At 30.3% G+C, this 26221-nt stretch overlaps 4 protein-coding genes across 10 annotated transcripts; 2 read left to right on the top strand and 2 right to left on the bottom strand.

Annotated features, from left to right (window-relative positions):
* Nucleotides 1-633: 633 nt before the first annotated feature.
* Rab5 (RAS oncogene family member Rab5) lies at nt 634-8067 on the top strand. 6 transcript variants are annotated; one of them, XM_078188096.1, is made up of 6 exons: nt 634-781; nt 3258-3426; nt 3918-4069; nt 4358-4574; nt 4832-4956; nt 7388-8067. In XM_078188096.1, the coding sequence occupies exons 2-5, from the start codon at nt 3264-3266 to the stop codon at nt 4942-4944; spliced, it is 645 nt and encodes a 214-aa protein (XP_078044222.1). In that variant the 5' UTR covers nt 634-781; nt 3258-3263; the 3' UTR covers nt 4945-4956; nt 7388-8067. The 6 variants fall into 6 exon arrangements, with proteins under 6 accessions (XP_078044222.1, XP_078044220.1, XP_078044218.1 ...); XM_078188094.1 differs by having other exon boundaries at nt 652-1344; XM_078188090.1 differs by lacking the exon at nt 634-781 and adding an exon at nt 1470-1541.
* On the bottom strand, nt 7523-21262 carry LOC144473831 (uncharacterized). The gene is made up of 39 exons (XM_078188097.1): nt 20903-21262; nt 20622-20804; nt 20352-20548; nt 20256-20271; nt 19797-19876; nt 19537-19720; nt 18171-18212; nt 17972-18094; nt 17434-17532; nt 17287-17337; nt 17084-17221; nt 16915-17010; nt 16705-16836; nt 16520-16630; nt 16346-16441; nt 16124-16258; nt 15960-16001; nt 15787-15870; nt 15627-15716; nt 15381-15539; nt 15216-15311; nt 15069-15137; nt 14900-14989; nt 14661-14807; nt 14490-14585; nt 13743-13805; nt 13446-13541; nt 12667-12750; nt 12425-12568; nt 12207-12254; nt 12028-12125; nt 11512-11956; nt 11189-11434; nt 10995-11075; nt 10800-10937; nt 10544-10723; nt 10109-10461; nt 9835-10018; nt 7523-9770 (listed from the first exon to the last, which is right to left on the bottom strand). The coding sequence occupies exons 1-39, from the start codon at nt 21110-21112 to the stop codon at nt 9573-9575; spliced, it is 5124 nt and encodes a 1707-aa protein (XP_078044223.1). The 5' UTR covers nt 21113-21262; the 3' UTR covers nt 7523-9572.
* On the bottom strand, nt 18301-19434 carry LOC144473332 (uncharacterized). Its single transcript, XM_078187117.1, has 4 exons — nt 19177-19434; nt 18914-19096; nt 18537-18848; nt 18301-18348 (listed from the first exon to the last, which is right to left on the bottom strand). The coding sequence occupies exons 1-4, from the start codon at nt 19432-19434 to the stop codon at nt 18301-18303; spliced, it is 801 nt and encodes a 266-aa protein (XP_078043243.1).
* A 527-nt stretch (nt 21263-21789) lies between the features above and the next one.
* On the top strand, nt 21790-25564 carry LOC144472106 (solute carrier family 25 member 16). Of its 2 annotated transcripts, XM_078184826.1 has the most exons (8): nt 21790-21935; nt 22302-22592; nt 22780-22872; nt 22943-23076; nt 24427-24612; nt 24866-25022; nt 25112-25253; nt 25330-25564. In XM_078184826.1, exons 2-8 carry the CDS (start codon nt 22529-22531, stop codon nt 25502-25504), a joined length of 951 nt encoding a protein of 316 aa, XP_078040952.1. In that variant the 5' UTR covers nt 21790-21935; nt 22302-22528; the 3' UTR covers nt 25505-25564. The 2 variants fall into 2 exon arrangements, with proteins under 2 accessions (XP_078040952.1, XP_078040953.1); XM_078184827.1 differs by lacking the exon at nt 24427-24612.
* Nucleotides 25565-26221: the final 657 nt, after the last annotated feature.

Genomic DNA, 26221 nt, shown 5'->3' with positions numbered 1-26221 from the left:
CAATTTTTATTTATCATTTAAACGAAATTTGCAAAAGAATTAAGTTACAGTTTATTTGTATTAATTATTATTGTAACAAATGTAATTATAAGGAGACGTTATTAGGAAATTAAGAATTGTCAACTGGGGATTTTTAGAAAGAAGCATGGGGATCTTAATACGAATCTTTCCTTATAGCGTCGTATTTTTAGGCAAATCAATGCGACACTATAGAATATTTGCGATTCTTGTTGTTGAGCTGATCTCGCGTCTCATTGGCCGCTGCTTTTCGTTAATAAATCGTAAACGAAGCCACAATTTGTAATTTCAAGTGTATAACTGAATGTAAAAAATAAAAATATGAAAAACTTCCTTAATCTTCCGATAGTAGCAAGCGGAAGTCAGATTGCTACAACGTACATATATGTATCGCACGTATATTCATATATATTCTCAAAAATATAAATTGTATGTAACCTTAGTGCGTGTATCTATGTATTTACAGACACCTATGCATTAAAAATTGGTTTTTGAAAATAATGTAAAATTTCGCCTCTGAAGTACATATACGTATGTATTATGTTGCACAGCGGACACTGCATACATATGTACCATGCGCGATGTTATCGTTATCGGTCGCGAGAGGCGCTGCTCTCTCCGATCGCTTTCATCGAAATGCGCCGTTTCTGACTCGAGGAAAAAGAAAACGACATTGAAGGAAGGTACCCTCGAAAGATCTTCCTTGGTTGAAGTTGGTTGAAGTCGCTTCGTCGTTTCTTCAAGATATCTCGAACGATTGCTGGTAAATTGACTAATTCGTCAATCATCGGGAAACGATTCGCGTGCGCGTGATCTACGGTTACGCCGTTGTAATCGAAAGTGTCACAGCACTGTGTGTTCCGTGTGCGTGATCCGAGCCACCAGTCTCTTGGTACCATTTATGCAGTGCGAGCGAATTCCTCGATTTCGAAACGTAAATCGCATCGGATTCAAGAAATAACTATCGCTGTACGTTCGATACGAGAAAGTGCTGCATGGAACGTCTGTGGTTCCGGGAAAAGTGCTGAGATAATCTCTTCCCTCGAACAGAAAAGGGGGAGTGTGAAAAAACCGACGATCTTCGCCAAAGTCCGTGTGTCTGGTGTGTGTACCAACCGGAGCTGTCATAAATGTACACATTCTATATAGATTGCACAATCTATGCTCTGTTAGTGGGCCGATTTACTGGAGACAAGTGATCGTGTCTGACGCGCGGCAGTGAATTGACATTAATCATCGTCGCGCGGTGTTGTGCACCCATCGACCAAAACGTCTAAAGAGCTAGTGCCGCATTTCTATCCAACGGCGAACTTCCTCTCCCAGCAGGTTAAGCATCGATAATTCGACTTTTCCATCTTGTTAGGTGTCCCCAATTCCATGCTACCGGAGAACTATACATTTTTCATGTTTCTTTTCTTTTTTCTCTCTCTCTCTCTCTCTATGAATTTTCGTGCGCGAGAGAATCGGTTGTTTATGAACAGTGTCATTTACGTTAGAGGCGCAGAATGTCATCGACGATAGAGGTGCTCGAATAGATGTGTCTGTATTGTTCGCCTTTCGGCGTATACACTCTATCATACGGATGTTGATAAGATCCCTTGTGCGTAACCCTTCGACACGCGATTTCTTTAATCTGTGTTCGATTTTTCTGTCGTCTATTTTTTTTTTCTTTTATCTTTTCGGTCAAGCAACAAAACTTTTTTAATTTCCCAAGAGATTCGATATTTCAGATCGTGCTGACGTTTCACGGGCGGTGACAAGTACTCGGAGCCCGTAACTATCGTGGCGCATCGCTTACTCCCTTTTATTTCGTCTCTCTTCGTTTCTCTCTTGTAATCTCTCGAGTGGAACAGGGAAACGGCGAACGTGAATGAGCGAGTGCAAGAGAGAAAGGTAGAGCGGAGCGCGTGAGCAAGCGAAAGAAGGAAAGACCCTGCGAATGAGTAACCGTATGCGAGAGAAAGAGGATCCGTACTTTAAGCGAATAACGGAGCGAGAGAAAAGAAGACAGAGTTTAGTGAACACGTACAAGGGAGATAGAGTACGATGAGTTGTGCCAGGGCAAAGCGAGAAAGAGAATTCGCGCGCGCGTACACAGAACTCTATGCGTCCTTATCGGTTTCTTTCTTTCGCAGTCCTTATGCACCGCTTTAACGGTTTCTCGTGATTTTTCGATAATACCATTTCGTCGAAGGTTATGAGGTATTGGTTACGTAGATAACTTTGGGTGAGTCTTTTTTTTTGTCACGAGTACGATAGTTTCAAAGTAACTTTAGTGGTACTCGTCGTTGTGCTGCATCCAATAACACGTATGCGTGATCGTGTGTTTTTCATTTTATTCGTTCTTACTCGTATGAACGGTTTTTTTCTCCCCCCTCCTCCCCCCGTCGTATGAGTCGGTACCCGGACTCAGACTCGTACTCGATCGGACTCTCGTGCCTATGCAGACCTGTTTCCTTCTAGTCACCGTGTCGTACAAATCCTGCGATCGCCCCGTGAAACTCGCTGCGTTCAGTCACTCTGTCTTACCGATTCCTTGCTCTTCCGTTTAATCTTTTTAAACGAATCTTCGTATTATCATTTGTAGAGTTCGAGTTTGATCAACGGTTAACATTATTTGAGAATCAACGCGGAGCTGCTCGATCTTTTTGAGACTTGGCTCCGCGAGCTAATTGGCTAATGTAATTAACAAGAGCTCCGCTTTAATGTGTTAAATGGTATACGCTATTATATTCTTCTTTTAGTTTTACTCACCGTGCGTGAGCAGCATTTAATCCGCAATATAAAAGATAATGAAATTTTGCGCACTTGTTTGCATTGCAATCGGTATCTATCATTTACGACTTCGTGACACGCTAAGTACATTGTGTGTTTAAAGTCGTTGATATGAATGACGATTTAATTCCAGTTTATTAATTTAATTGTATTATTTTGTATACTTTAGCGTAGGGTATTGACCTCTTGAAATCTTTGCGTTTCGAACACGTTAATTCGCGTTACGAAAAAAGTGTTTCGGTCCGTAAAAAAAGAAATTAATAATTCTCTGGAAGATTTTGTAAAATTTGATTACGATTATGTTTACGATGCATAAAAGTGGAATTCTCGTCTACCAAATGAAGTTTCAATATAAATTGGACACTTGTCTATTGATTCGAATGAAATATTTTTGAACAAGATTCATTGCGTTGTGCTTTAAAATTATAATATTTTGTTGAAATTAATAACTATTTTGTATCTAGGTAATCATGGCTAATCGGGGTACAGCCCAGAGGCCAAATGGTTCGACGCAAGGAAAGATTTGCCAGTTCAAGTTGGTGTTGCTCGGAGAGTCAGCGGTTGGAAAGTCGAGCCTTGTCTTGAGGTTTGTGAAAGGACAGTTTCACGAGTATCAAGAAAGTACTATCGGAGGTAGGAAATCTTTCTGTAAAACTTACGTTGCATTCTAATAAATGGGTCAGGCTATTGCTCCATTTCGAAGGAGGTTAATATTTTTCAAATACGTTGCTGCATTGTCACAGTTGTTTCCTTTATTTAAATGAAATCTTAGACTTTGTCATAAATAATTTATTAAATCATATAGAGAAATGTATTAAAAAAGCATAGAACATAATACTAAAATCTCAAAATATTTGCTGAAAATTTTAATTGTACAAGGAGATATATAATTATGTACAAAGTTTAACCTTTTCATTCATAAAATGCTTAGTGGCATCAATTTACACAGGATGAGTTACGTATTTACGTATGAACTATTGTTCAATTAGGTGTACATTTATGCAAAATTATACCCAAGATAGTAAAGGCTATTAGATAATACAAAATTTTCCATTTAAGAAGTTTTTTGTAACTTGGAACAGGTATTCTTAGACATCGTTATTTGATTATGTTAATCTTTTTAGCTGCATTTTTAACACAAACTGTATGTTTGGATGACACGACTGTAAAATTTGAGATTTGGGATACAGCAGGCCAAGAACGTTATCATAGTCTTGCACCAATGTATTATCGAGGTGCACAGGCAGCCATTGTTGTGTATGACATAACAAATCAGGTAAGTAAAAGTTATTAAAACAATATATCTAACTTAATTATAAATGATATTTCCATACACGCCAAAGATTATATTGTAATCAAGGTAAATAATAATCTAAAGATAATAGCAGACTTATAATTATTTTTTTTTTTCAACTTTGTCTATATTTTGTAGCATTTTTATAAGCTTGATTCTAGATTTTCTATTTAGTAGGGTTCTAAACATATCTGTATTTTATCTTTTGAACATTTCCAATTATTTGTTGTATGCTATTTATATAAATTAATTTTTCAATTAAATATGTAGGACACATTTGTACGTGCCCAAACGTGGGTGAAGGAATTGCAACGACAAGCCAGTCCAAGCATAGTTATAGCATTAGCTGGAAATAAAGCAGACCTTTCAAATAAAAGAGTTGTAGAATTTGATGAAGCTCAAACATATGCAGATGAGAATGGCCTTCTTTTCATGGAAACTTCAGCCAAAACAGCAATGAATGTTAACGATATATTTCTAGCGATAGGTAAGATATGTTACAATCTCTATTTATTAGATAAATGAAACGAATGATTCAACAATACTGAAACGGTATTGGCAACATTTGCAATTCTAGCGACGATAATGTTATCTATGAAACAATGCGTCTGGTTTTGAAATAGTATCGTTTACTAGTATTCGTTTACTAGTAGTATCGAGTACTAGTATTCGTTTCTTACTATATTTCAATTCTTTTATGAATTTTTCACAAATAAATTTGTTTATACCAATTTTTTTTTACAGCTAAGAAACTTCCAAAAAATGAACAATCGGGAAGTGTAAGTACGAGCGGCCAAGGTCGTCGATTAGTTGAAACAGAAGGACAAAAGGCAGCAACTGGCAATTGTTGCAAGTGATTACCCAAATCTGTACGTGTTAAATACTGTATTGGTATATATTTTTATATTAGTCACAATTGGTCACCTTGGTGATCGATAATACTGGAAGTAATATCTATTGAGCAGTCACAAACCAATTGATATATGCATCATATATGTTATGGGTTCAATGTTTAATATAATAATACATTATGTCTAGATATTTTTATAATGCAAAAATGTATAAGGAGAAAGGATTGATGGCTTTTCAGTGGAAACAGATTTGATATTAACTAGGTTAAAAGTCTGCAATTTATGGGTTTTTGATGAGAAAATATGTATTAGATTGCGGAATATGTGCATAAATATTTCTGTAGTTCATCTTTTTTTTTGTTAAAACTAATATTTTTATTGCATATATTCCCGATTAATTTCAATGTTTGTATTTATTAAGTAAAGTTAGAAGTTGAAACCGTATTTTTCCCCTTAAATCTTTATTTTATATATATATCTATACATATATATATTAATTGATAATACAAAAAAGAATTTTGCATAAACAAGATGCTGTTATAAAAGAATTTATAAAATTCTTAAAACTCGGTAAATAAATATGTTTCTTCTTGTATGTGACGTTATTAAAAAAAAAAATAGTATTTTCCATTAATTAAGGAATCAATTATAAAGCGTGTTTTAGTAACATACGCAAGTTCAATCGTTACTTTACTATACACGAAAACTTATAAATTCCAACTATTTTGGCATTTAACAAATATTTTTTTAAAATAAGAGAATATCATATTTATATAAGAATTTCCTTATACAATTATTGTATCTCACATAGCTTAGAGTAATTATTGCATTAAATACTAGTGCGCAGTTTAAGTATTTGATACTTTCTTTTTTCTATTTGTAAACGTTCAACATAATTTTATACTCTTACTTTATCGCGATTATGATATTGTTGCAAAAATTTTAGTCATGCTTTATTATTTACACCATATTGTGAGTAAATATGTATACACATTCGTTACAATACTTTATATTTTGAATTTTGCAAGATTCAGCCACATAATAGTGATGCCTGTAGTATGTTCATAAATATTATATACTTTGCTTACTACATTTATTTCTCTTAATTTTTATTTAATTAATATTTACATAGTAATTATTTTTACGTTATAAATTATATAGTGGATTGTTAGATGCAAAAGTAAATAATCCTTGTAAAATATTTACACCACCTTGTTACTGTAAATCTCAAAATGACATTAAAGGAAATGTTAATTTCTTATTCAAAAGTTGAGTCTTTTTGATTTAACTAATGCAACTCTTGAGTTCTTTAATAAACACATTTGTCTGAGTGTCGTAATTTTTGCAGATATCATTAAAAAAAATTCCAGCTATTGCTATTTATTATTTACATCAACCATTTACTTTCTCTTAGCTAAATTATGTAGCTTTTCCATAGATTCATTTTTCATGTTTCCATTTCTTCATAGATAATAGATTTTATATAAAATTTTCTTTCTATGTAAATTAAGTGTTGAAAGTGAACAAAACAACTTAGAAATTACTATTTGTAACAGCGTGTTAAGTGTAAAGTACAATTAGTTGTCACAATTTTTCAAATTGCAAAGAATAATTCAAGTATGAAAAGTGTTCTTTTTTTACAACTACACGTTAGATTTATTTGAAACACCTCCTAGGTAAGTTAATATCACAGTTAATCATAATTACTTATAAGCATGATTAAGTGTAATTTAAATTACTTCATCATAGAATATCCTGTTTGGCTTACATTAAACCATCGTTGTAGGTTTTTTTTAACGTGACCATCAAATTTTAAGAACATATGTATGTGTAGTTAATTTTTGCCTTCAATCTTTTCTGTTATAATTTCTGAGTTATAAAGTTTTCTGGATTTGTGAGGTGAGGACCTTGCTCGTGTATCTTCGCAAGTCATTAGAGAATCGAGTCGAAATCGACGAAATAAGTATTACAAATAAACTTAAGACCTCTAATCATACATCAATATACATTGACATGTATTTCCAACGATAGTTAACGCTGTGAAGTATATAAATATTTTGACCTTAGAGTAACAAAAGTGCGACTATTGAGGAACGTTGTTACTAGTTAATGCTGCTCTAACAATCAATCTTAGCTAGTTTCAGTGACCTCTTGATAATGAAGATGTGTTACTAAAAACCTGTATCGATGGTTTCTATGTAATTCATTGCATTTACACACTGTTCTCTGAAATATTAATTGTTTCAAATTTTAATGGTTACTTTAAAGTTTCATAAGTGCAAATATTGAACAATAAACGTTTATTAGTTTGTATATTTATAGTCTATTTTGTTCTTCTCTTACAACAAATAACTTTGTAAATTAAGTACAAATTTCACATTGTCTTTTTTTTTTCAAATATAATTTGTTTTATAAATCACTGTAGGAGCGCACAACTTTTTGCTTGCAGATATGTACCATAATCCAAAATATAAGTACACCATGAATGTGTCCGCATTGAATTTGAATGGAACGTAAAACGATGGAAAAATGCCACTATTATGGAATGGGAGGTGAACTATGCAGGACGAACATTTTGCCTGAGTGATTAATTTAGAAAAATGCGTGTATCACGTTTCATTCGAAGATATATCATCTATTTTGAGTATCAGATCTATCGAAAAAAAGGAAGAGAGCGAGAGAGAGAGAGAACGAGCGCGCGCGAGAGAATACGAGAAAGAGTGAGAGAGAGAGAGAAAGAAAGAGCGAGAGAGAGAGATTTGGTGAACTCCCATTTGTAATTCTAGTAGTAATGGGCGGTGTTCGTTATAAATATAAATATATATATAAATATATAAATACGATTATACTATAAAATCATATATAATTAATATGATTTACATAATAAGTAATGTTAATGGTAATAAGTAATAATGATAATATTAATGGTAAATTGATTATTATTAATAATATTAATATTAGTAATAATATACATTTAAAATATACAATGTATGATGAATTTTTGGCACGCAAAACATCTTGTAAGATAGTAGGCCATTCCTGCTGCTAACTACCTATGTATTTACTTTTCTTAGTTTGTAAACATGTATAACAAATTTTTGCTCCGAAATATATTGTATATTAATTTTATTCAATAATTCATGATAAATTATAAATGATTACACAAGAAAAAGAATAAACTTGTGAATATTATTATCGGCTTCGTCACATTCACTGTTCACTCTCGTCCAAAAATATCGCATATAAATATGTCTGTTATTTATACGCGAATAAGATCAAATACCACCTAAATTATGTTAAGTAAGTTAATTCGTTAAAAAAAAAACATCCTTAAATATTTCACACTCTTTTCAAAGTAAAAAGAAAATTAGCAGTTCATCGACAACATGGTTACCAACTCATACACACTTTACAAATCATTGCAATATGTTAGTATTATTACTTGCGACTTTTGTTACATATATATGAATTCGATAGTTTAACAGCTTTATATGTGCGATGTTCGTACAATTATAGATAATAGTAAAACGCAGTAATTTAGAATAATGTCGAATAAATTTATAATAGCAGATGATGATAATATAACGGATAATCTGGAATCGATAATTCACATTAAATCATGTACCCTATCGGAACGCGTAATACCAAGCATTAAAATTCAAATTCCGCGAAAGGTCTACTCGGACATACTTCCTCAAATAAATGTAAATTATGACGATTTATGTGGAGCATGGATTCATCCAAAAAACCCAGTCTATGATCAGTATGTTACACCGCCATTGCCAAAAGTTTGCATTTGGAAATATTTTACCGAAGAACATATAATTTATTTGAAGAAATGTCAGAAAATTGAGGGACTGTCTTTCTTTGGTAAATGACTACAGATATGCTCTAATGTCTTATTAAGTATTAATTATGTTCTGAATGAAAGTTATACCCTTTTATAGACAGAGTATTCTTGCATCAGTATAAAGGAAAAAGTAATCACATTTTTGCCAAAGTATTGTGGGAATTTTTCAAATTTGCGAGGTATAAATTTATTGGTGTATTACTATATAATTTTTCTTGTTTGACGAATACAAATAAATATTAATCATGTTTCAGATTCTATTCTTTCACAGAGAAAGCCGTCTCAGTCATTTTAGGAGTTGTCCACTTAACGCATTTATTTTTCCTTTCTAATCCACGTTGTACAGCCGAAGAAGTGTTTCAGTATTTTCGTGACAGTATTTTGGTGCATGCTGTACTAGTTTGTACTCTTTTATAATATTGCTATCACTTTAAAAAAAATGTTGTTTATGATATAATTATTTCATGCATATATCGATTTTTCGTTTCAGAATCCTCCAGACAGTATAGAAGCTTTTTCTATGACAGAATGTAAACGTGTGTTCGAAATATTTAATGAAGTATTTTTGGAAAATCTTGTATTATTACATATCTTGTGTCATGAAATTTATCATTTCACTATAAGTTTAGATACCTCGGTGAGTTGGATTCAAGAAAATCAATTGTAGAAACGAACATATTCCTACTAATAGTTATAATTATAACGCTAGATTAGAAAATTCAAAGATAGTGTAATAAAAGCATCATCATTTTAATTCGATCAAACAAAATGTTTTCTATTGATCTCATTTGCTGGCAGACGATTGATAACCGCAATCGCGACTTTCTTCTAATGCCGAATCAGTGCTTCCTCTGTTACAGAAATTTTCTTCGTATTCTACATTACTTTTTCGAAGCTCGTTTGTCAAATATTTCATTTTTGGAAAAAACCAAGTATGGCCATACGTCGAAATGCGTCGTGTTGCCTTAGTAGGATTCGATTTCTAGATAAAAAAAAAACGTCAAAATTAAAACTTTATTGAAATTAATGTTTAAGAATTTACTAACTTTTTGTGGGTATAAATGTTTTGAATTTGTAGAAATTAGTGTGCCAGAATTTTGTATGCCGGTTGAAGGCAATATGTGGCATCCGATACAAACGTTTTTAATATTCTTTCCACAGTATCTATTCATCCGTTTCGATCTTTGAACTAATAAGTGTTTCAATTTCTTTGTTTCTTCTAAGAGAGCTCTACAATAAAATGTTCAACGAGTTTAATGAGATGAACGTAACTAGATGATTGAAATAATGTTTGTGATAACAGACAATAAAGCTACTTGCTTTTTCTCAAATTCAAGTTCTCGTAACTGTTGTTGCTGACACTTCAATTTGGAACTGAGTTTGTTCACGTAGCCTCGTTGTTCCATCATCCACATACGAATGCAAGAGACTATGTACTGTGACTGACTGCAAAGTTCTGATCTACTCTTGGCTGTTTCCGTTAATTCCGCTGATATACAAGCAAGAGATTTATTTTTCAGTTGACATTCTTTTCTAAGTTCTAACAATGACTTATGCGTTTCTTGTAACTCGGAAATAATTTCACAATTGTTTTGTTCCACCATGGCTTTTTCCTTTACGAGGAGACAGTTTTCTTCCATGCAGTCTTTCAATTTTTCTCGTTCTTTCTCAACCTAAAAATACAACAAATGCAATAAATTATTATTTTTAATAGTAAACACAAGTATGTTTGAAAATTAAATTAATTTATTTAACTTGTTGTTGCAAAATATCTAATTGTTCTGCATAGGATTTACAAATGTCTTGGAGTTTACAATGATCATCACTGTTGGATAAGTAATTCCCTTGAATCTCATCCTTGAATTTATTTAAACAGTCTGTGAGAGTAGCATTTTCATTTTCCATATTTGATATTTTCGAGCAATACTCCTTTTCCTGAAGTAATAAATAAACATTCGCCTAATTATATATAACACTATTGCTTTAATCAATACATGAAAATGATAATTACCATATTTGTCAAATATTCTTGTAAATCAGCTTCACGCTTTGTCATTTTTACCAATTGTTCCTGTATCTCGTGAAAGTCCGCTGTGACTCTGTTATAATTCATTTCGGTGCAATACAATTGTTTCTGAATTTCTTTCAACTAAAATAAATATGTAATTTATTAAGTGCTAAACATTACGCTTATAAAATTTTATACCTTATTTTTCAACATGCACACATCTTCCTTTGATTTATTTTCAAATGCATTGTTCTCCATCTTCAATATAGAATTATCATTCTAAAACAAAAATTTTTGAACTATAGCGAAATGTTTCACTTTTGTAAACATATGTTTAGATTTGAGAATTTAAGTATTAAATATTCTGTTCTTTTAATTATATTTAAGGGCACCTTTAGTATTTCATAATCTGCTTGCAATTTGGTCATATTGTTTGACTTTTCTATCAGCATGTTCTTCAAGGATTGTATTCTATTGTGTAGAGCAGACATCTCTTCCGATGCGTCATTTAACTCTGTTAAATACTCTTGAGCCTGGATGTTACTCCTAAATAAATCTTTTTTAAGTTCTTTAATAGTTTCAGTTTGTCTTTTCATAATAATTTCATTATTCTTAATTTGTTTGTAAAAATTACTAATCTGAAAATGAAAAATTAATCTATCAAAGTATCTATGATTTAAAATAATTAATAAAGCGTCTACTTATAAATAAATACTTGTGTTTGTTTGTCTTCCAACTCCGTAACAATTAAATTTTCTGCTTCTCTCGTTCTCTTCTTTAAATCAGATTTCAATTGTTCATTCTCATAACGTAGACAACATTCGGTGTCTCTCATTTTTTGTAATTCAAATGAAATTCGCTGAGCATAGGTATCATTTTCCCGTTCTATTTTCAATTCCTTATCAATTATATCGAAATCCAACTTGTATTTTTCCAATTGCTTCTTCATGTCTCCATTTTCTCTAATTAACGTGTCTATCTCTGATTGTAACTCATGTTCTTGTAAATAGTCCTTATATTGTACCATGTTATCAGACATTGTATTATTGAAATCAATTGCATCCTGCGTAGAGCAGCCTTTGTTAGCAACTTCTATCGAGCACTGGCATTCTTTATCTTCGTTAAGTTTTATTTTCTGTTCGCATTTCGAAACTAATTTTCTGAAATGATTAAACAGATAATTACATTTCAATATTAACATCATTGTATCATTAAAATTTTGTTTAACTACCTCATATCTTCTAGTTTTTCCTCTGCTATCTGCCACAATTTTTTCATGCTGGAATACTTGTTTTTCGTACAACAATTTGATTGTACCAAGGAGTCAATCTATCAAAAATAAAATTAGCACATTTTTTTAATAAGAATAGTTTGCAAATAAGTTTCATTCATAACAGTACTTTATCATACCTTGTGCTTTAAAGTTTGTATATCGTTCACACGAGCTTCTAATTGTTCCTAAATTAGAGTAATTAAGAGTTATTAATATCTTCTCAGATCGTAAATATTTTACATTAACTTATATTTATTTTACTAATTACGCTTAAACCATTAACACGCAATGAAATACTGTGTAGAAAGTATATTTCTTTATTAACTGAAAACGTGCAGATAAATAATAAAACTACCTGTATTGATCTTATCATAGAATAATGCATAATATGGATAGAAGTAATAGTTAAATAATTATTGTATTCTATGTAAGAAATTTTTCGTTGAAGTTGATTAATCGATTCCCTTTGTAGTTCCATTAATTTCTCTTGTTTAGCAGCCTTTACATAAATACAAGTTTCATATTAGAATATATATAGAATATATTTATATATATATTATCGACACTAATTTACAAGTCAAAGGAAATCTAACATACCTCGGCGAAACATTCATTGTATTGACTTTGAGTTTCATCCATATACACTGTCAGTATACGAATATTTTCACATTTTTCCTGAAGCTGTAAATCGTGTTTTAATCGTGTTTCTGTTAAATAATTCTTAAAAACGAACAAACCACGTCACATTTACGTTTCAAATACAAACTTCAGTTTGTTATATCATTGTTCCACCAGGGAACAATCAAAAGTACACACTGTATTCGGAATACAAGAGGACAAAATGTTAATTCAAAAACATGGAACACAATACATGCATGTTACTTAGTTGATTATTTATTACAACAAAAAAATATTAACAATCTTTGTTAATAAATTACATATACAGATACTACAAATTACAGTTCTTTTAGACATGGATATATAAATTCAGGTAATATCTAGCTTCAAATGAACAATATGTACAAGATCAAGATTAACAATATTTATAATATACTATATAAATATATGTACTATACATAACATATTGTGATATATATTATCTGAATTTGATTCTTCAAATTCCATTATAATACAAACTAAAATGTATAGTTACTTTCATTACTAAACAATTTTTTTTTAACGATCAATAAAATAAATTAAATAATACATTAAATGAAACTTTCACTGACGGTTACTGTTTCGTTGCAAAAAAAACTGTGCAACTTCTGGAAAATTGCACAGATGCATATTTACAATTCAACCTTAAACTTTTAAACATCATGCACATTCCCATGACTACACATGGAAGATGAAATTGTTGACCACTGATCACTCACATCGCTCATAGTTCTGTGCCCCATTTGATCTATAGATCGTTTAGCTTCTACCACTGCATTTTGCAAATGTCCTATAGTTTGACTTTGAAGTTCATTCTGAAAAGTACACACAAAATTACTTTCATTTGATCAATATTCCGTGTATTGCCTGACGCGAAAAATACGTCTTCACCGTAGGTAGTGAATCTATAATAATTATAGTTGAAAATGACATTGAAATTTAAAGCTATTGCTCAATTATAACGTTAAGGAATACAAGTAGCGTGGTATTAATTTAAAAAATATATGCATAAATACCTGTTTCAACAGTTGTTTCTTCTCTTTTTCATACTGGGTAATTATTTGATCCTGATTATCAATCTGGGAAGAAATATTTAAAATATTCTGTTACGATTATTATTTGTATAATATACACACCTTTATATCAAGTTCTGCCAATATTTTCATGTTCTTGTGGATTAGTTATTGAAGATTCTTGATTACACAATATATGTATAAATGTACTTATAATAAAAATTGTAAAATAGCCGAACTCTATTACCACTTTAGCGGCGATATATGTATATTACCGTAACTCCTGGAAACGAGGGTTTCCTGGGGTCGCATGAAGTAAGCTTTTCCTTAGCGAAAATGCAATAGAAAGTCTCGGATTATATTTTCGCTAAGGAAAAAATTACTTCAAATGACCTTGGGAATGCCTCATTTTCCAAAGTTACAATAACTTTGATACACTCTGTATACGAACAATACTCATAAAATTAACTTAATTTTTTCGTAGCTTTATCTAACACTAGTTTATTCTGTAATATCAAAAATAAACTTTTTCGACTAAAATATAAATTCGAAAATTATTTTAAACTCACTTTAATACCTTCGCCATCCCCAGGATTATTATTTTTCGAGAAAATTTATATAATTAAATCCTACACATATGTGTAGTGTTTTTATGCAAAATGTGAATTTTTCGTAAAAATATAAAAGTTATACAAAAAGATACACCGACACGAGAAATTTGGTAATTATATTAAATCCTTTTTAACATACCTTTTCCTGTAGTTTCTGATGAAGTTCCTTTATCTCAGTTTGCAACATTACAATCGCCTCTTTTTGAATTTCGATCATTTTATCTCTATCTTCTATCTGGAAGGAAAATTTTTTTTACTATTGCGATTATGGGTTGCAAATTTTCTATACGTAAATGAAAATTATACTTACGAGCTTATTCTTGGAATGTAAAGTATTTTTAAGTTTTTCTATTTCATGAGAACAACTGTCTAATTCATCCTCACATTTTTGCAATTTGTCTGTTAGATTCATAAGCAGTCTTGCGGATGAACAAAAATTAGATTGGCTTTCATAGATCTGCAAATATATTATCTTTAAATATAACAAGTTCTGTATATAAAACTAAAAATGCTGTAAATGTAGCGTATATTCAAAAGATTTATACAAACCAATTTTTTAAATTCTGTCTTAACATCTTGTATATCACGTTTGGTAGATTTGATAGTGTTTTCCAATGTTTTAAATGTCTGAGGTGCAGCCTATAACATACAGATGAATTCGAGACAATAAAAATATTAAGATTTACACGTTACATTAAACAATTTGAAAGCTATTTACCGTCGTATCATGTTTAACTTGATTGCAAACACATCGTAACAGTGATTCTTCAATGCTACATTCATTTTTCTTAATATAAAATGAGAAAGATGTTAGCGTCGAATATATATCAAACGAATGTGTATTATAATTTTAAACCAAACTTACGAAGGTATTCAAAAGTTCTTTCGATCTGTTGAATTCTACTTCACTCTCGTGTAATTGTTGTCGAAGTGTACATTCTCTTTCTTCTTGCAATTTAAGCTATAATTTAAAATATATTAATATCTGTACATTTCATAATAAATACTGTTAAGTATAAGTAATAATTACTGTATTTTCTAACTGTATGATCTTTTTCTTTAATTCGATACTGTCCACGGAATGAGATCGTTTGTAGTTTTCTGCTCTTAATTGCGTGGCACGAAGTTCCCCCTCCGTTGATTCGATACTACTCTTTAAAAACTCGTTCGTCTCTTGTTTGCATTTTATCTAATAATCACATGTACAATCAACGAATTAGAATATTAATATTATTGTTGTAACAGAATATAAAAATTTAATACTATTTCCAAATACCTCGTGTTGTAATATCTTAACTTGTTCCTGTAAATCGGTGACTCTGCACTTCCATACACATCTATCGTCGCATTCTGCTTGAAGCGTTTTCTATAAAAATTAGTTGTAAATAGATACACAACATCACTTATACAACAAATGATGCAATATGATATCTTACTTGTGACATTTTGTACTTTAACTCGTCATGCCCCTTTTTTAATTTGTGCAAATCCTGTTTAGTTTGCAATATTTCATTCCAAGTCTAAAACGATGCAGCATATAATCAATTATAAATCGAATAAATATTATGCCCGAATAAAATACGCTATGTGCAACATAATCATTAATTACCAGAGTGTATAGCTGAGATTCTGCACCATTGCTGTCGCATGTCTACATTTTAATTAAAATAAGAATAAATATATTTAATATAATTTTGCTAGAGGTGTGCGATAACCCGGGAATCCCCGAAATCCGATACTTGAAATAAAAAAAAGTACGCTGCATATAATTACCTTTTCTTTTGAGTCCAAAAATTTTTCAGATATACGTTCTATTTTTGATTGGATTACATCTAATTCTTCTTCTAATGTTTCGAATTTCTCCTCTTTCTTACAGAGTGCTGTTTCTGCTACGTCATGTTCTAAAAACTATAAAATAATATTTTTTTAAAAATGAAACAGAATAGTTGGAAATATCAAGAATGAATAAGCTTTACACATAATATGTATACTAACTGTTTCGTTGATCTTCTTCTCTAATCTTATTAAACATGACTCTATTTCACGAAATTGATACATTAATTCTTCCTTGTTTGAAGTAATGCAGCATTCCTTAAAAGAACGATATACATAGTATTATTACTTCCTTATTGTCAATATATTTTTTAATCAAAGGTATAACATGTTTACTTGATTCTCGAATACTTGTAGACTATTTGAAATTTGTTCTATTTCCTTTATGACTGAGCATACTAAATCATTGCACAACGACACTTCAGAACAACTAGGAATGATGGTTTCCTAAAATTAAGATGTCAACGGTATAATTATAAAATTATACTAATATTAATTTAATTGTAGAAAATCAGTTCTACCTGCATATTACTTCCCATATTTTTTAAATGCATTGACAATCGGACTTGAGCATGATTCATTTCATCTTTAATATCCTTTAATTTGATTTTTCCTGTAGTAATTTGTCCACTATGTCTTGATCTTTCTTCTTCCTGCTCGAAATAAACGGACGTTAATTAGGAGAAATGTAAATGTAGAAATATTGAATATTTTAAGATAATAAATCTTACTTGTAAATGTAGTCTATTTAATATTTCTAACAGTTTCTTTCGATTCCTTATTAATTGATTTTGTATATTAATAGTTTCTTCATCTAAATTAGCATACTGTAAACATTTCACATAATTAATATAAAGTAGTGTACATATAAAATTAATACTCATCACAATAAACTCCTACTTTTTGGTGCCTCGATTTGAAAATGGAATTAATTATTGCCATTTCATCCTGAATGTTATTTGTAGTCACTTGGGTTTCTATAGCGCATGCTTTAATTATATTCATTAACTTAAATTGCTGATTTGCATCTGCACACATCTAGAATACAATTAACATTTCTATATTATATAATACTTATTTAATAAAATGTTAAATATACTTACAGGCAAATTTTCACTGTCTACGTAAAGTGAGTTATTGTTTCCCAATTTCAGCTGAATTAATAAAACAATGAAAACTTGTTTAAATATTGTACGATAGAACTGTTATGTTTTTCTTTTTTTATAGAATTTGTAAAGAAATATACATACTATAATAGAATTAATAATGGCAATCAATTCCTTCTTTTCGGAACGTATTTTTTTTATATTATCAATATTTTGACATAGTTCATACTGTATGCTTGTGGCCTGTACAATTGAAAGTGAAAAAAATATATATAATGGGTATCTTTCTTAGTTCTTTATAATATTGATAAACATTTTTCATGTACGCTAACTATACAAAATCTTTATTTCTGTATTACTTCGTTACAATCAAAAAAATATATTAACATGTAATGTTGTTGGAATTGATTGAATTTTCTTTTTTTTACAAAAGCAGGAATTCCATTTTAAATTCAATTATTCTTCTTCTGATTTCTTTGCGATACTACAGAAAACTGAAAAATGTTTATTAACAGTAATACGTTTTTTTTAAAATACGTAATACGTTTTTTTTTTTTTAAATTTATATAGAAATAAAAAAAATATGTTAATAGATACATTTCGGTTAAATTTTTAAATCAGAAAATTAAATATTTGTAGGAACTTTGATATTGTTATTGTAAAATAAGAGAAAGATACGAACTTGGTTGTTTTCACAGCATAATTTTTCCATAGCTTTCTCCAGGTCTTCTTTCAGTTTGAAAATATTTTTCTCATCCTGTTCCATTAACGATTTCACTTTAGTTAAGTATGATATTACATGATTCTAGAAAATCAGAAAAAATAATGAATAATATTTTCACGTGAATCTGAAAAATTAATATCAACTTTATTTGACCTACCTCTTGAGTATTAATGGTATCGACATAAGTAACATGTGGCACCTAAAATTATGTCAGAATTTACGATGCTTGTTTTATTTATAATTTAAATTCTATTATAATATACTGCGAATTAGATGGAAAAAGGCAATCATGTTGATGGAAGTTCAAGTAAAGAACTTAACTTATGTCTCTGCATCTAATTTTTCAATTCCAATATTTACAGTACTTTATTTGTTTTGTATAATTTAACACAATCAGGAAGTACTGAATATACGTTTATTTTAGATGTTAAAACCATATAATTTTGTTAATTCAGCAATTCTTTTACATTTTAAAAATCTATTTATTTTTGTTAAGCGGAGGTAATTTTTGTATATGTTTTACGAGCTTCTTATCAATGTTGTGAAAATATTTGTTCAATTTAATTTTATTTTGTGGACAACTCATCGTTTCGTTCACAAAGTTTTTTAAGTTGACGCTTTTCATCGTAGATAAATTTTCTGTCTCGCTATTTATATTATTCTCAACGTAATTTTGCAAAAAGGAAATATAATTGCTGCGATTTATAGACCCGCTGAAAGCTGTCGGGCTATAGATACTTTTATAACATTTATGAACAGATTCCACTTCCTGAGCGTCAATATCAAACGCATTAGGACAATTATCAAAACAAGAGAATATACTGGTATATAAACACTGGAAACAAGAAATATTACTCTTATTTCCAAAAAAAAGTAAAGAATTAGGTACATTAATTATACCTTATCCATCGTTCGTTTTAGCTTCTTTCGCATTTCTTTAATGATATCCTCATTAAATTGAATTTGCATACTAGCATTGTAATATTGTTCTTGTAATGTTGCTATTTGTTTTTGCAAACATGTTATCATTTTATTTTTTTCTATCCCTTCTGCTATCAATGTGTCTTGTTTCTCTAGTAAGTCCTATAGTGAGCCGAGTGGAATTACATTTAAATAATTATACGTATGAAAAGAAGTAACACGTGCAAGCATGTAACACAAACTTTCCGTGTGTCAGACATCTGTTGCTTTATCTCTTCGATTAGTCTGCATTTTTCATTCAATTGTGCTTTAAGACAACTTGTATTGCTATCGCGAGTTAATGCTTCCAAAGCTGATTCAGCAATGCGCAAACGCTGCCGCAACTTTCTCATTTCAAAATCTTTTTCAATGAACATTTTTTCAACAATATCGGCTACTAACACAATCTGAATGACAACAGAAGACGTAAAAAACATTTTGTTATTGTCCACATTCAACATGATTGCCTTGCTATCGAGTATTTAATGTGTTTTTTTTTTTTTAGCTAACCATTTAATTTGCTTTAAATCCTGCATTAATTTTATACTTACAGATTTACTTACATCGGAAGTTTGTTGATCGTTTGTTAAAATTGAATTACATGTAGTTTGATTATCGATTTGAGTAAATTTTCTAACGTTATCGGTAAAGGTTTGATTTTGAATTAAAAATTTATTAATAGCGTCTTCCTTAGTTTCTAATTTCATTGTAAGATCAACCAATTTCTCTTCCAGTTCCTTCTGATACCTAGAAACACGGAAAACGTTATTCCGTGGCTACTTTACATATTTAGTAGATTCATTTCGATTTTCTTTATACTCACGCAACCATTTTCTTTTCATTTTCTTGAAGATGTTCAATTTGCAATTTCAAAGGCTGAATTTTTCTCTGGTTTGTTTCGTCCTAATTTTGGAATTTCAACATTAATTTCGTATTATTACTGTTATTATAAATATCGTTATTCCGACCGTTATTAAAATAGCAAATAGAAGGACAACAACAATCTTCATATAATTATTTTAAATACCCACCATTTATTATGCATAGAAATATTGACAAGAAATTTTTCTATAAGGAGTGTAGGTAACCAAAAATTTATGATAAACAATATATGTGTATTAATTACATATTCAATAAAAATCCAAAGTTAAAGGGACGTTGAATATGGAGGGTGTATCATAGATATAGTCTCGCGCGATTGATAGCGCGAGTTATTCGCAAGACCGTGACTAACTTTGAATGTAAGTTTGTATCTTTTATCAACATCTAAATTTATATTTACCTGGCCACAAGGACAACTATAAAGATACAAAAAAAATAAATTATTACATCATTCATTAATGGTCTAGCACGATTTAACCGAACAATAAAAGCTTACTCGAGAGGAGCAGGTATATCAGTCGGTTGAATTTCTATAAACTTCAACCCATCTAAATTCCAACGGTTTTCTTGCGACGCGCGTCTTATCAATTCCAATAATTCCTTTATATCATTTTGTAGAAACTCTATTCTATGGCGCATATACTCCTCCTCCTTTTGTAAATTACTTACACGATTTGTAAGTGTATTTATAGTCTATAATAAAAAAAAAATAGGTTTAGATTATAATCACTTTCTTCTGAATCCATTAATAAGATTTGTGGTTGACCTTCTCCGTATAGCCAGATTTCGTTAAATTTTCAGACACTATTACAGAGGATTGTTGTAACTTTTGTTTCAATAATTTCACCCTGTCCGAAGCAGCGTGCTCCAAGTCTTCCACGATCTGTACCAACATGACATTTTGCTCCCTTAAATTTTTAATCCATTCCCTCGAAATTTCCAATTTCGTCTAAAAAAAATTCCGCATTACTGTTACATAAAGTCCTTTAAAAAACAAACACCATGGAAATGTTAAAGTCGGCGTATCAATTAAAAATGGTTACTTACAATGACACGATCAAATTCATTGTCGATTTCTTGATCAACATTCCGGATACGATTCTCGTATAATTTTTGAAATTCGTCGATAATTTTTAGACTTTCCAGTTCACCGCAAGTTTTCCCGGTGGTCTTATCGACAGCAGTGCAATTGTGATCACCATCGACGAACGTAGAAATATTTTGGATAGGTTCAATCATCGAATTAATTGAACTCATGTCATACGAACGAGACGGCTATTTCATACATAAACTAAACCTTATACGTTATTAATTAAATTAAAAAATCTTCCTACACTCGCTCTAAAAAGAATCTTAAAATGAACGTCAACACACTAACTCGCCATTTTATCACTACATTTGATAATATCCTTTTAATTCCACAAGCAATGATTATACAAGACACCGCACTCTGTTTTTAAACGATTTACGTTTCACGGTAAATGGTTTGTAGAGGCTTCTAATGCTCGCCAGCAGAGGGCTAGCTTTCTCGCTAGCTATTTGAATCATGCTGATTCGTATTACCAATCGCTTATATTTTCGACTAATTTCGCGTAGGGAGACACTAACACGTGATGATTTGTAGGCAATTTTTTTATAACAATAACACGCAGTTTAAAATAATTAGAGAACAATAATGAACAAATAAAGAGCAATTCTTTGGCAGTTCGTACAGAATGTTTTATGCATTATTTCAGAAATTTCGGTTTTAAATCTCCAGCCTCTCGTAAAAGTCCCTAGGATTTTCAAATTTGTTTCTTATATTTCTCGAAAAGGATAAGCGAACGATGAAAACTAAATGGTGAGAAATTATAGGCGATTAAAGAGCAATCTTTTCAGCTATATTTCATTAATATTAATTAATACGGCGAGCCAACTTCACACCTGTAGTCCGGAGCCGCGAACGTTTACTATATCGTTATGTGGAACTGGAACAGTCTGGCTTGTCTGTGCCTTCCATTATTTTGTAGTGAGCTTGTAATATAATTCTGAACACTTTAAACGTTCGACCGTGGTAGCACTGGATATTAATATTACTACCGTACGTATCTACATAAGTTACGTTTGCTAGGTTAGATTTACAATACAACTGTATCTTGTTTTTTGTCAAGTTATAATTTTAGGCATACTATATTAAATAACATTGAAAATCTACTGTTTTCAAGAATAACGAACTTCGTTAAGCGAGTGTTTAAACTTTTGTATTACAAATTCTTACGATAATTGTATCATTGATTACTTTCATCGTCGAAATATTTGATACCAAATGTTCTGTTATTTATGAAAAGAAGATAGTGCCATTATTAAAAATAAATCCAATAATTCAATGATAAAAAGTTCGTTGGAAATTAGAAAGAGGTATGGCGATGCAAAGAGTGATATTGCATAGGTTTTCGTTTGCCGACAGGTTATATGTGCGCACAGGTAGTTTGATACGTACGCCACCTGCTTTCGACAGCAGGTTCATTCAGAAATGACTCGTTGCGCATCACTTTTGCGCATCGCAATTCATATGAGTTGGAAAGATCACGGGTAAGGGAACCGTCGCTGGTGCTCGCTGCGCGATATATATGCCCGAAGAAGTAACAAGATTATCTGAGCTGCGCGTGTACGGCGTCTGTCAACAATTTCAAAATGGCATCACCTGTTGAATCCAAGAAGAATTTTGAAATTGTTATAAAAAGCTTAATCGCTGGAGGTCAGTTAAAGTTTTTAATCATTATAATACAGGTTCTTTTAATTTATTTCATTGCATTTTACTTGTCGTTCATTTACATAAATGAAATTCTTAATCTTTCTATGCGGTAAAGTTCTATGCATAAGCTTCTCGAATGAAATTTTAATCATTTTTTATTAGTTGTAATTCAAATAATTTTTTTCTGCAGGTGTAGCTGGGATGTGCTCGAAAACAGCTGTTGCTCCATTAGATAGAATAAAAATATTATTACAAGCTCAGAACGAGCATTATAAACATTTGGGTAAGAGTTGTAATAAAAATAGATTCGACGGTATGCAAAAGAAATTTTTAATACTAATTTGTTATTTCAGGCGTTTTCTCAGGACTGAGAGAAATTATTCAGCGTGAACAATTTTCTGCTCTCTACAAAGGAAACTTTGCCCAAATGGTCAGAGTCTTTCCGTACGCTGCAATACAATTTACATCGTATGAATTATACAAAAAGGTAACTACCAATCAATAATACATAACAATATCCTTCAAACCTTATCTCTTTGAATATATGAATAGTTCCCGTTTTCCATGGATCATTAAAGATTCAGCAGTTTTTTGACACGCACACTATTTTGTCAGTCTAATCATATGACTTAACAAAAAAGTGTTTGTTATCTTATTTCTCTATGTATATAGTCACATATGAATGTATTCAAAACCGGGTCGAGAAAGTTCTTCATATTTGGGTCACGACCCACAAATTTTGTAATGTTCGAATACCCAAATACTAATATAATTCGGAGAAACTATTTTATTTCAAATTTATGATAATCTTTTCGTATACACGATAACTGTCCGCCTTGAATAATAAATCGGATATATTTATCGTTTTTATAAACTTAAATCATTTTCATAAACGTTAAATAATATTTCACGTAAAAGTAAAAAAAAAAAAAACAGTTATATTAGTTAATCCTCTGACAACGAATGGACTGAAAAAATGTCGTGTAATTAATTAAGTAAATAGACGTGGTTATCGCCAAGGAAAAAAACAAGATAAATACAGAAAATTGCCTTCATTTAACGAAGGTTGATTCAGCACACTGAATTGAAAAAAAAAGGAAATAATATTTGCTATATTCAGGATAATTGCTCGCAGTGTTCATCTCCAGCTTTGATACAGCTACAAAAAATTGTAAACAATTTTGCTTCATTGTGTGCAGCTTGAATATTAATCGTTCTATTCATAATACAATATTTATTTGACATAAAAACAGTAGACTAACATCTCATTTCATTAGGATCGAATCAAAAGGTCATTGCAACACAATAATAAGCTGTAATTAAAAATAAGATCACATTTTTATGAATCTAATATTAATGCGTTGAATCAGACCATTTCATACTTCCCACATATCTTAAATTATGCTGCATGTGTTTCTTAACTTTATAACATAACATTCTTTCTCATTTTTATACAAAGAATAAACTATCACAATTTCTTTAGAAGAGAACGAAAACTCTTTGTACATAAAAACTATACATTCGTGATAATGTTGAAGATTAAATATTTAATGTAGACTGTAATAACTGAACTGCTTTACCTTTCTTTTTATATAGTACATATTTAAATGTGTATAATAATATGTGAACCATGTATTAATGTAAAATGTGTAATATGTAAAAAAGATGACAAGTTTCTTTCATTTTAATTTAATTAATATTTCTGACATCACATATAATGATCTATTCGACATTCTATGACAACACACGTACAAAAGAACGTATATTTGTATGAAACAAAAAATATATACCGATAAAAATACAAAACTTTTATTAAGACATATTTCATTTTTACTAGTGGCTAGTCAAATTACCAAATACGTATGCACTTTCACATGACTTTTTGGCTGGATCAGCTGCTGGTGTTACAGCAGTTACACTAACATATCCGTTAGATACCATTAGAGTTAGGCTTGCTTTTCAAGTTGCTGGAGAACACATATACACAGGAATTATCAATGCAGGATTTGTAATTTATAAGAAGGTAATATCAATTTTTCATACTCATAAGCGAAAATTCTTAAAACAGATTATTATTGAACATGGAAGAAAGTGCACGTTTAGAAAGCACATCTCTGTTTCAATACATCTGGTTATAAAATAAAATATTGGATAAGTTAAAAACATATTAACACGATCAAGGTGTCTCAGTTTTCATATAGTATTAATAAACTTTAAATAACGTCTATATTGTATGCACAAAGAATTCTCTTTTTAGAATTTGTTAAGTTTTGCAGGAAGGTGGTGTTCGAGCATTGTACAGAGGATTTTGGCCAAACGTTATTGCCATCATTCCATACGGAGGATTGTCATTTTATATATTTAAAAAACTGAAATATTTATGTATGACACATGCTCCAGAGTACCTTTGTAAAACGTCCGATAAAAGTTCTGGTACAATATGCATAATGTTTTCTTAACAAAGATATTCTTAACGAATTTATTTCTATTTAACCGTATTCTAAAAATATCTTTCACAACAGGTGGATTAGTTTTAACTATACCAGCAAGATTAGTGTGCGGAGGTATGGCAGGAGCTGTTGCTCAAAGTGTTTGTTATCCTCTGGACGTAACTAAAAAACGTATGCAACTGGCTATGATGAATCCCAATACGCATGAGTTCAGGTAAACATATTTATTAAATAATTATATATATATAATATGATGATACTGTAATTTTGGTTGTTTTTTTTTTTTTTAGTAATAACATGTTAAAAACCATAATAAAGATATACCAAGAAAACGGAATTACAAAAGGTCTTTATCGTGGGATGAGTATCAATTATTTACGTGCTATTCCCATGATGTCAGTTAGTTTTACAACATATGAAATCATGACGCAACTTTTTAATTTAGATGCAGGGATGAAATTATAATTTATTTTATGTTATAATTATTTATGATATCGTAAACTTTAAGTAAAAGTACAACGATTAGAATAAAATTATTATATATTGTTTTAAATGTTTACCAATATATTAGCAAAATTATAGAGGTTAATATATGTACATATTTTACAATATTAGAATGAAATAACATCCTAATGTTATTTTATAATTTTTCATCGTTTTGTGGTAATGGTTATCGAAGCTTTCAATTTTAGTTATAATTAATCAGTCATTTTTTTCAAATCAATAATTTCATTACTGTTTTTCACTGTTCGTTTAAAGAATATTTTTCTTTAATTGTAATATATATATATAATATAAGTGAAAATATTTATAAATCATAGAATTCATTCATCTTATTATTATGAAAAGGAGAAGATAGAGACACGATGAATGTAATATAATCGTAAGCTTTTATTAATATTGTCCAAAATGTCAAAAACAATGCTTATGATTTGGTTGTTCAGCGTTTATGAAGAACGTGTATATAATAGATATTATACTAGATAAGTTTGATATATTAAACGAAAGAAATTTGTAAATGAAATGCTTTTTACATAACTTTTGAATTAAAACTTCCAATAGCAGGTAAGCTATTTAAATAATTATAAAAAATATTAATAAATAACTTTGGATACATGGTCCACGTATAAATATTGTTGACAATCACCATAATTACTGTGTTCATTTTTAATACAAGCTTCC

This window comes from Augochlora pura, chromosome 7 (genome assembly GCF_028453695.1).
Source record: "Augochlora pura isolate Apur16 chromosome 7, APUR_v2.2.1, whole genome shotgun sequence".
Lineage (NCBI taxonomy): Eukaryota > Metazoa > Arthropoda > Insecta > Hymenoptera > Halictidae > Augochlora > Augochlora pura.
The sequence above is the reverse complement of the archived record's forward strand: the minus strand, read 5'-3'. Positions and strand labels throughout refer to the sequence as shown.

Excerpts from the sequence above, each read along its gene's own strand:
- Rab5 (XM_078188090.1), top strand. Across the intron at positions 3,427-3,917 it reads TCAAGAAAGTACTATCGGAG|CTGCATTTTTAACACAAACT; the intron begins GTAGGAAATCTT and ends TAATCTTTTTAG. Across the intron at positions 4,575-4,831 it reads CGATATATTTCTAGCGATAG|CTAAGAAACTTCCAAAAAAT; the intron begins GTAAGATATGTT and ends TTTTTTTTACAG.
- LOC144473332 (XM_078187117.1), bottom strand. The coding sequence starts at position 19,434 with ATGTTGAATGTGGACAATAACAAAATGTTTTTTACGTCTTCTGTTGTC. Across the intron at positions 18,849-18,913 it reads TAAAACGAACGATGGATAAG|TGTTTATATACCAGTATATT; the intron begins GTATAATTAATG and ends TCTTGTTTCCAG. Across the intron at positions 18,349-18,536 it reads ACAACATTGATAAGAAGCTC|ATGCAGAGACATAAGTTAAG; the intron begins GTAAAACATATA and ends TTGAAAAATTAG.
- LOC144473831 (XM_078188097.1), bottom strand. The coding sequence starts at position 21,112 with ATGAGTTCAATTAATTCGATGATTGAACCTATCCAAAATATTTCTACG. Across the intron at positions 11,435-11,511 it reads TGGAAGACAAACAAACACAA|ATTAGTAATTTTTACAAACA; the intron begins GTATTTATTTAT and ends TTTCATTTTCAG. Across the intron at positions 10,019-10,108 it reads GAACTTGAATTTGAGAAAAA|AGCTCTCTTAGAAGAAACAA; the intron begins GCAAGTAGCTTT and ends ATTTTATTGTAG.
- LOC144472106 (XM_078184826.1), top strand. The coding sequence starts at position 22,529 with ATGGCATCACCTGTTGAATCCAAGAAGAATTTTGAAATTGTTATAAAA. Across the intron at positions 23,077-24,426 it reads CGTATGAATTATACAAAAAG|TGGCTAGTCAAATTACCAAA; the intron begins GTAACTACCAAT and ends CATTTTTACTAG. Across the intron at positions 24,613-24,865 it reads GATTTGTAATTTATAAGAAG|GAAGGTGGTGTTCGAGCATT; the intron begins GTAATATCAATT and ends TAAGTTTTGCAG.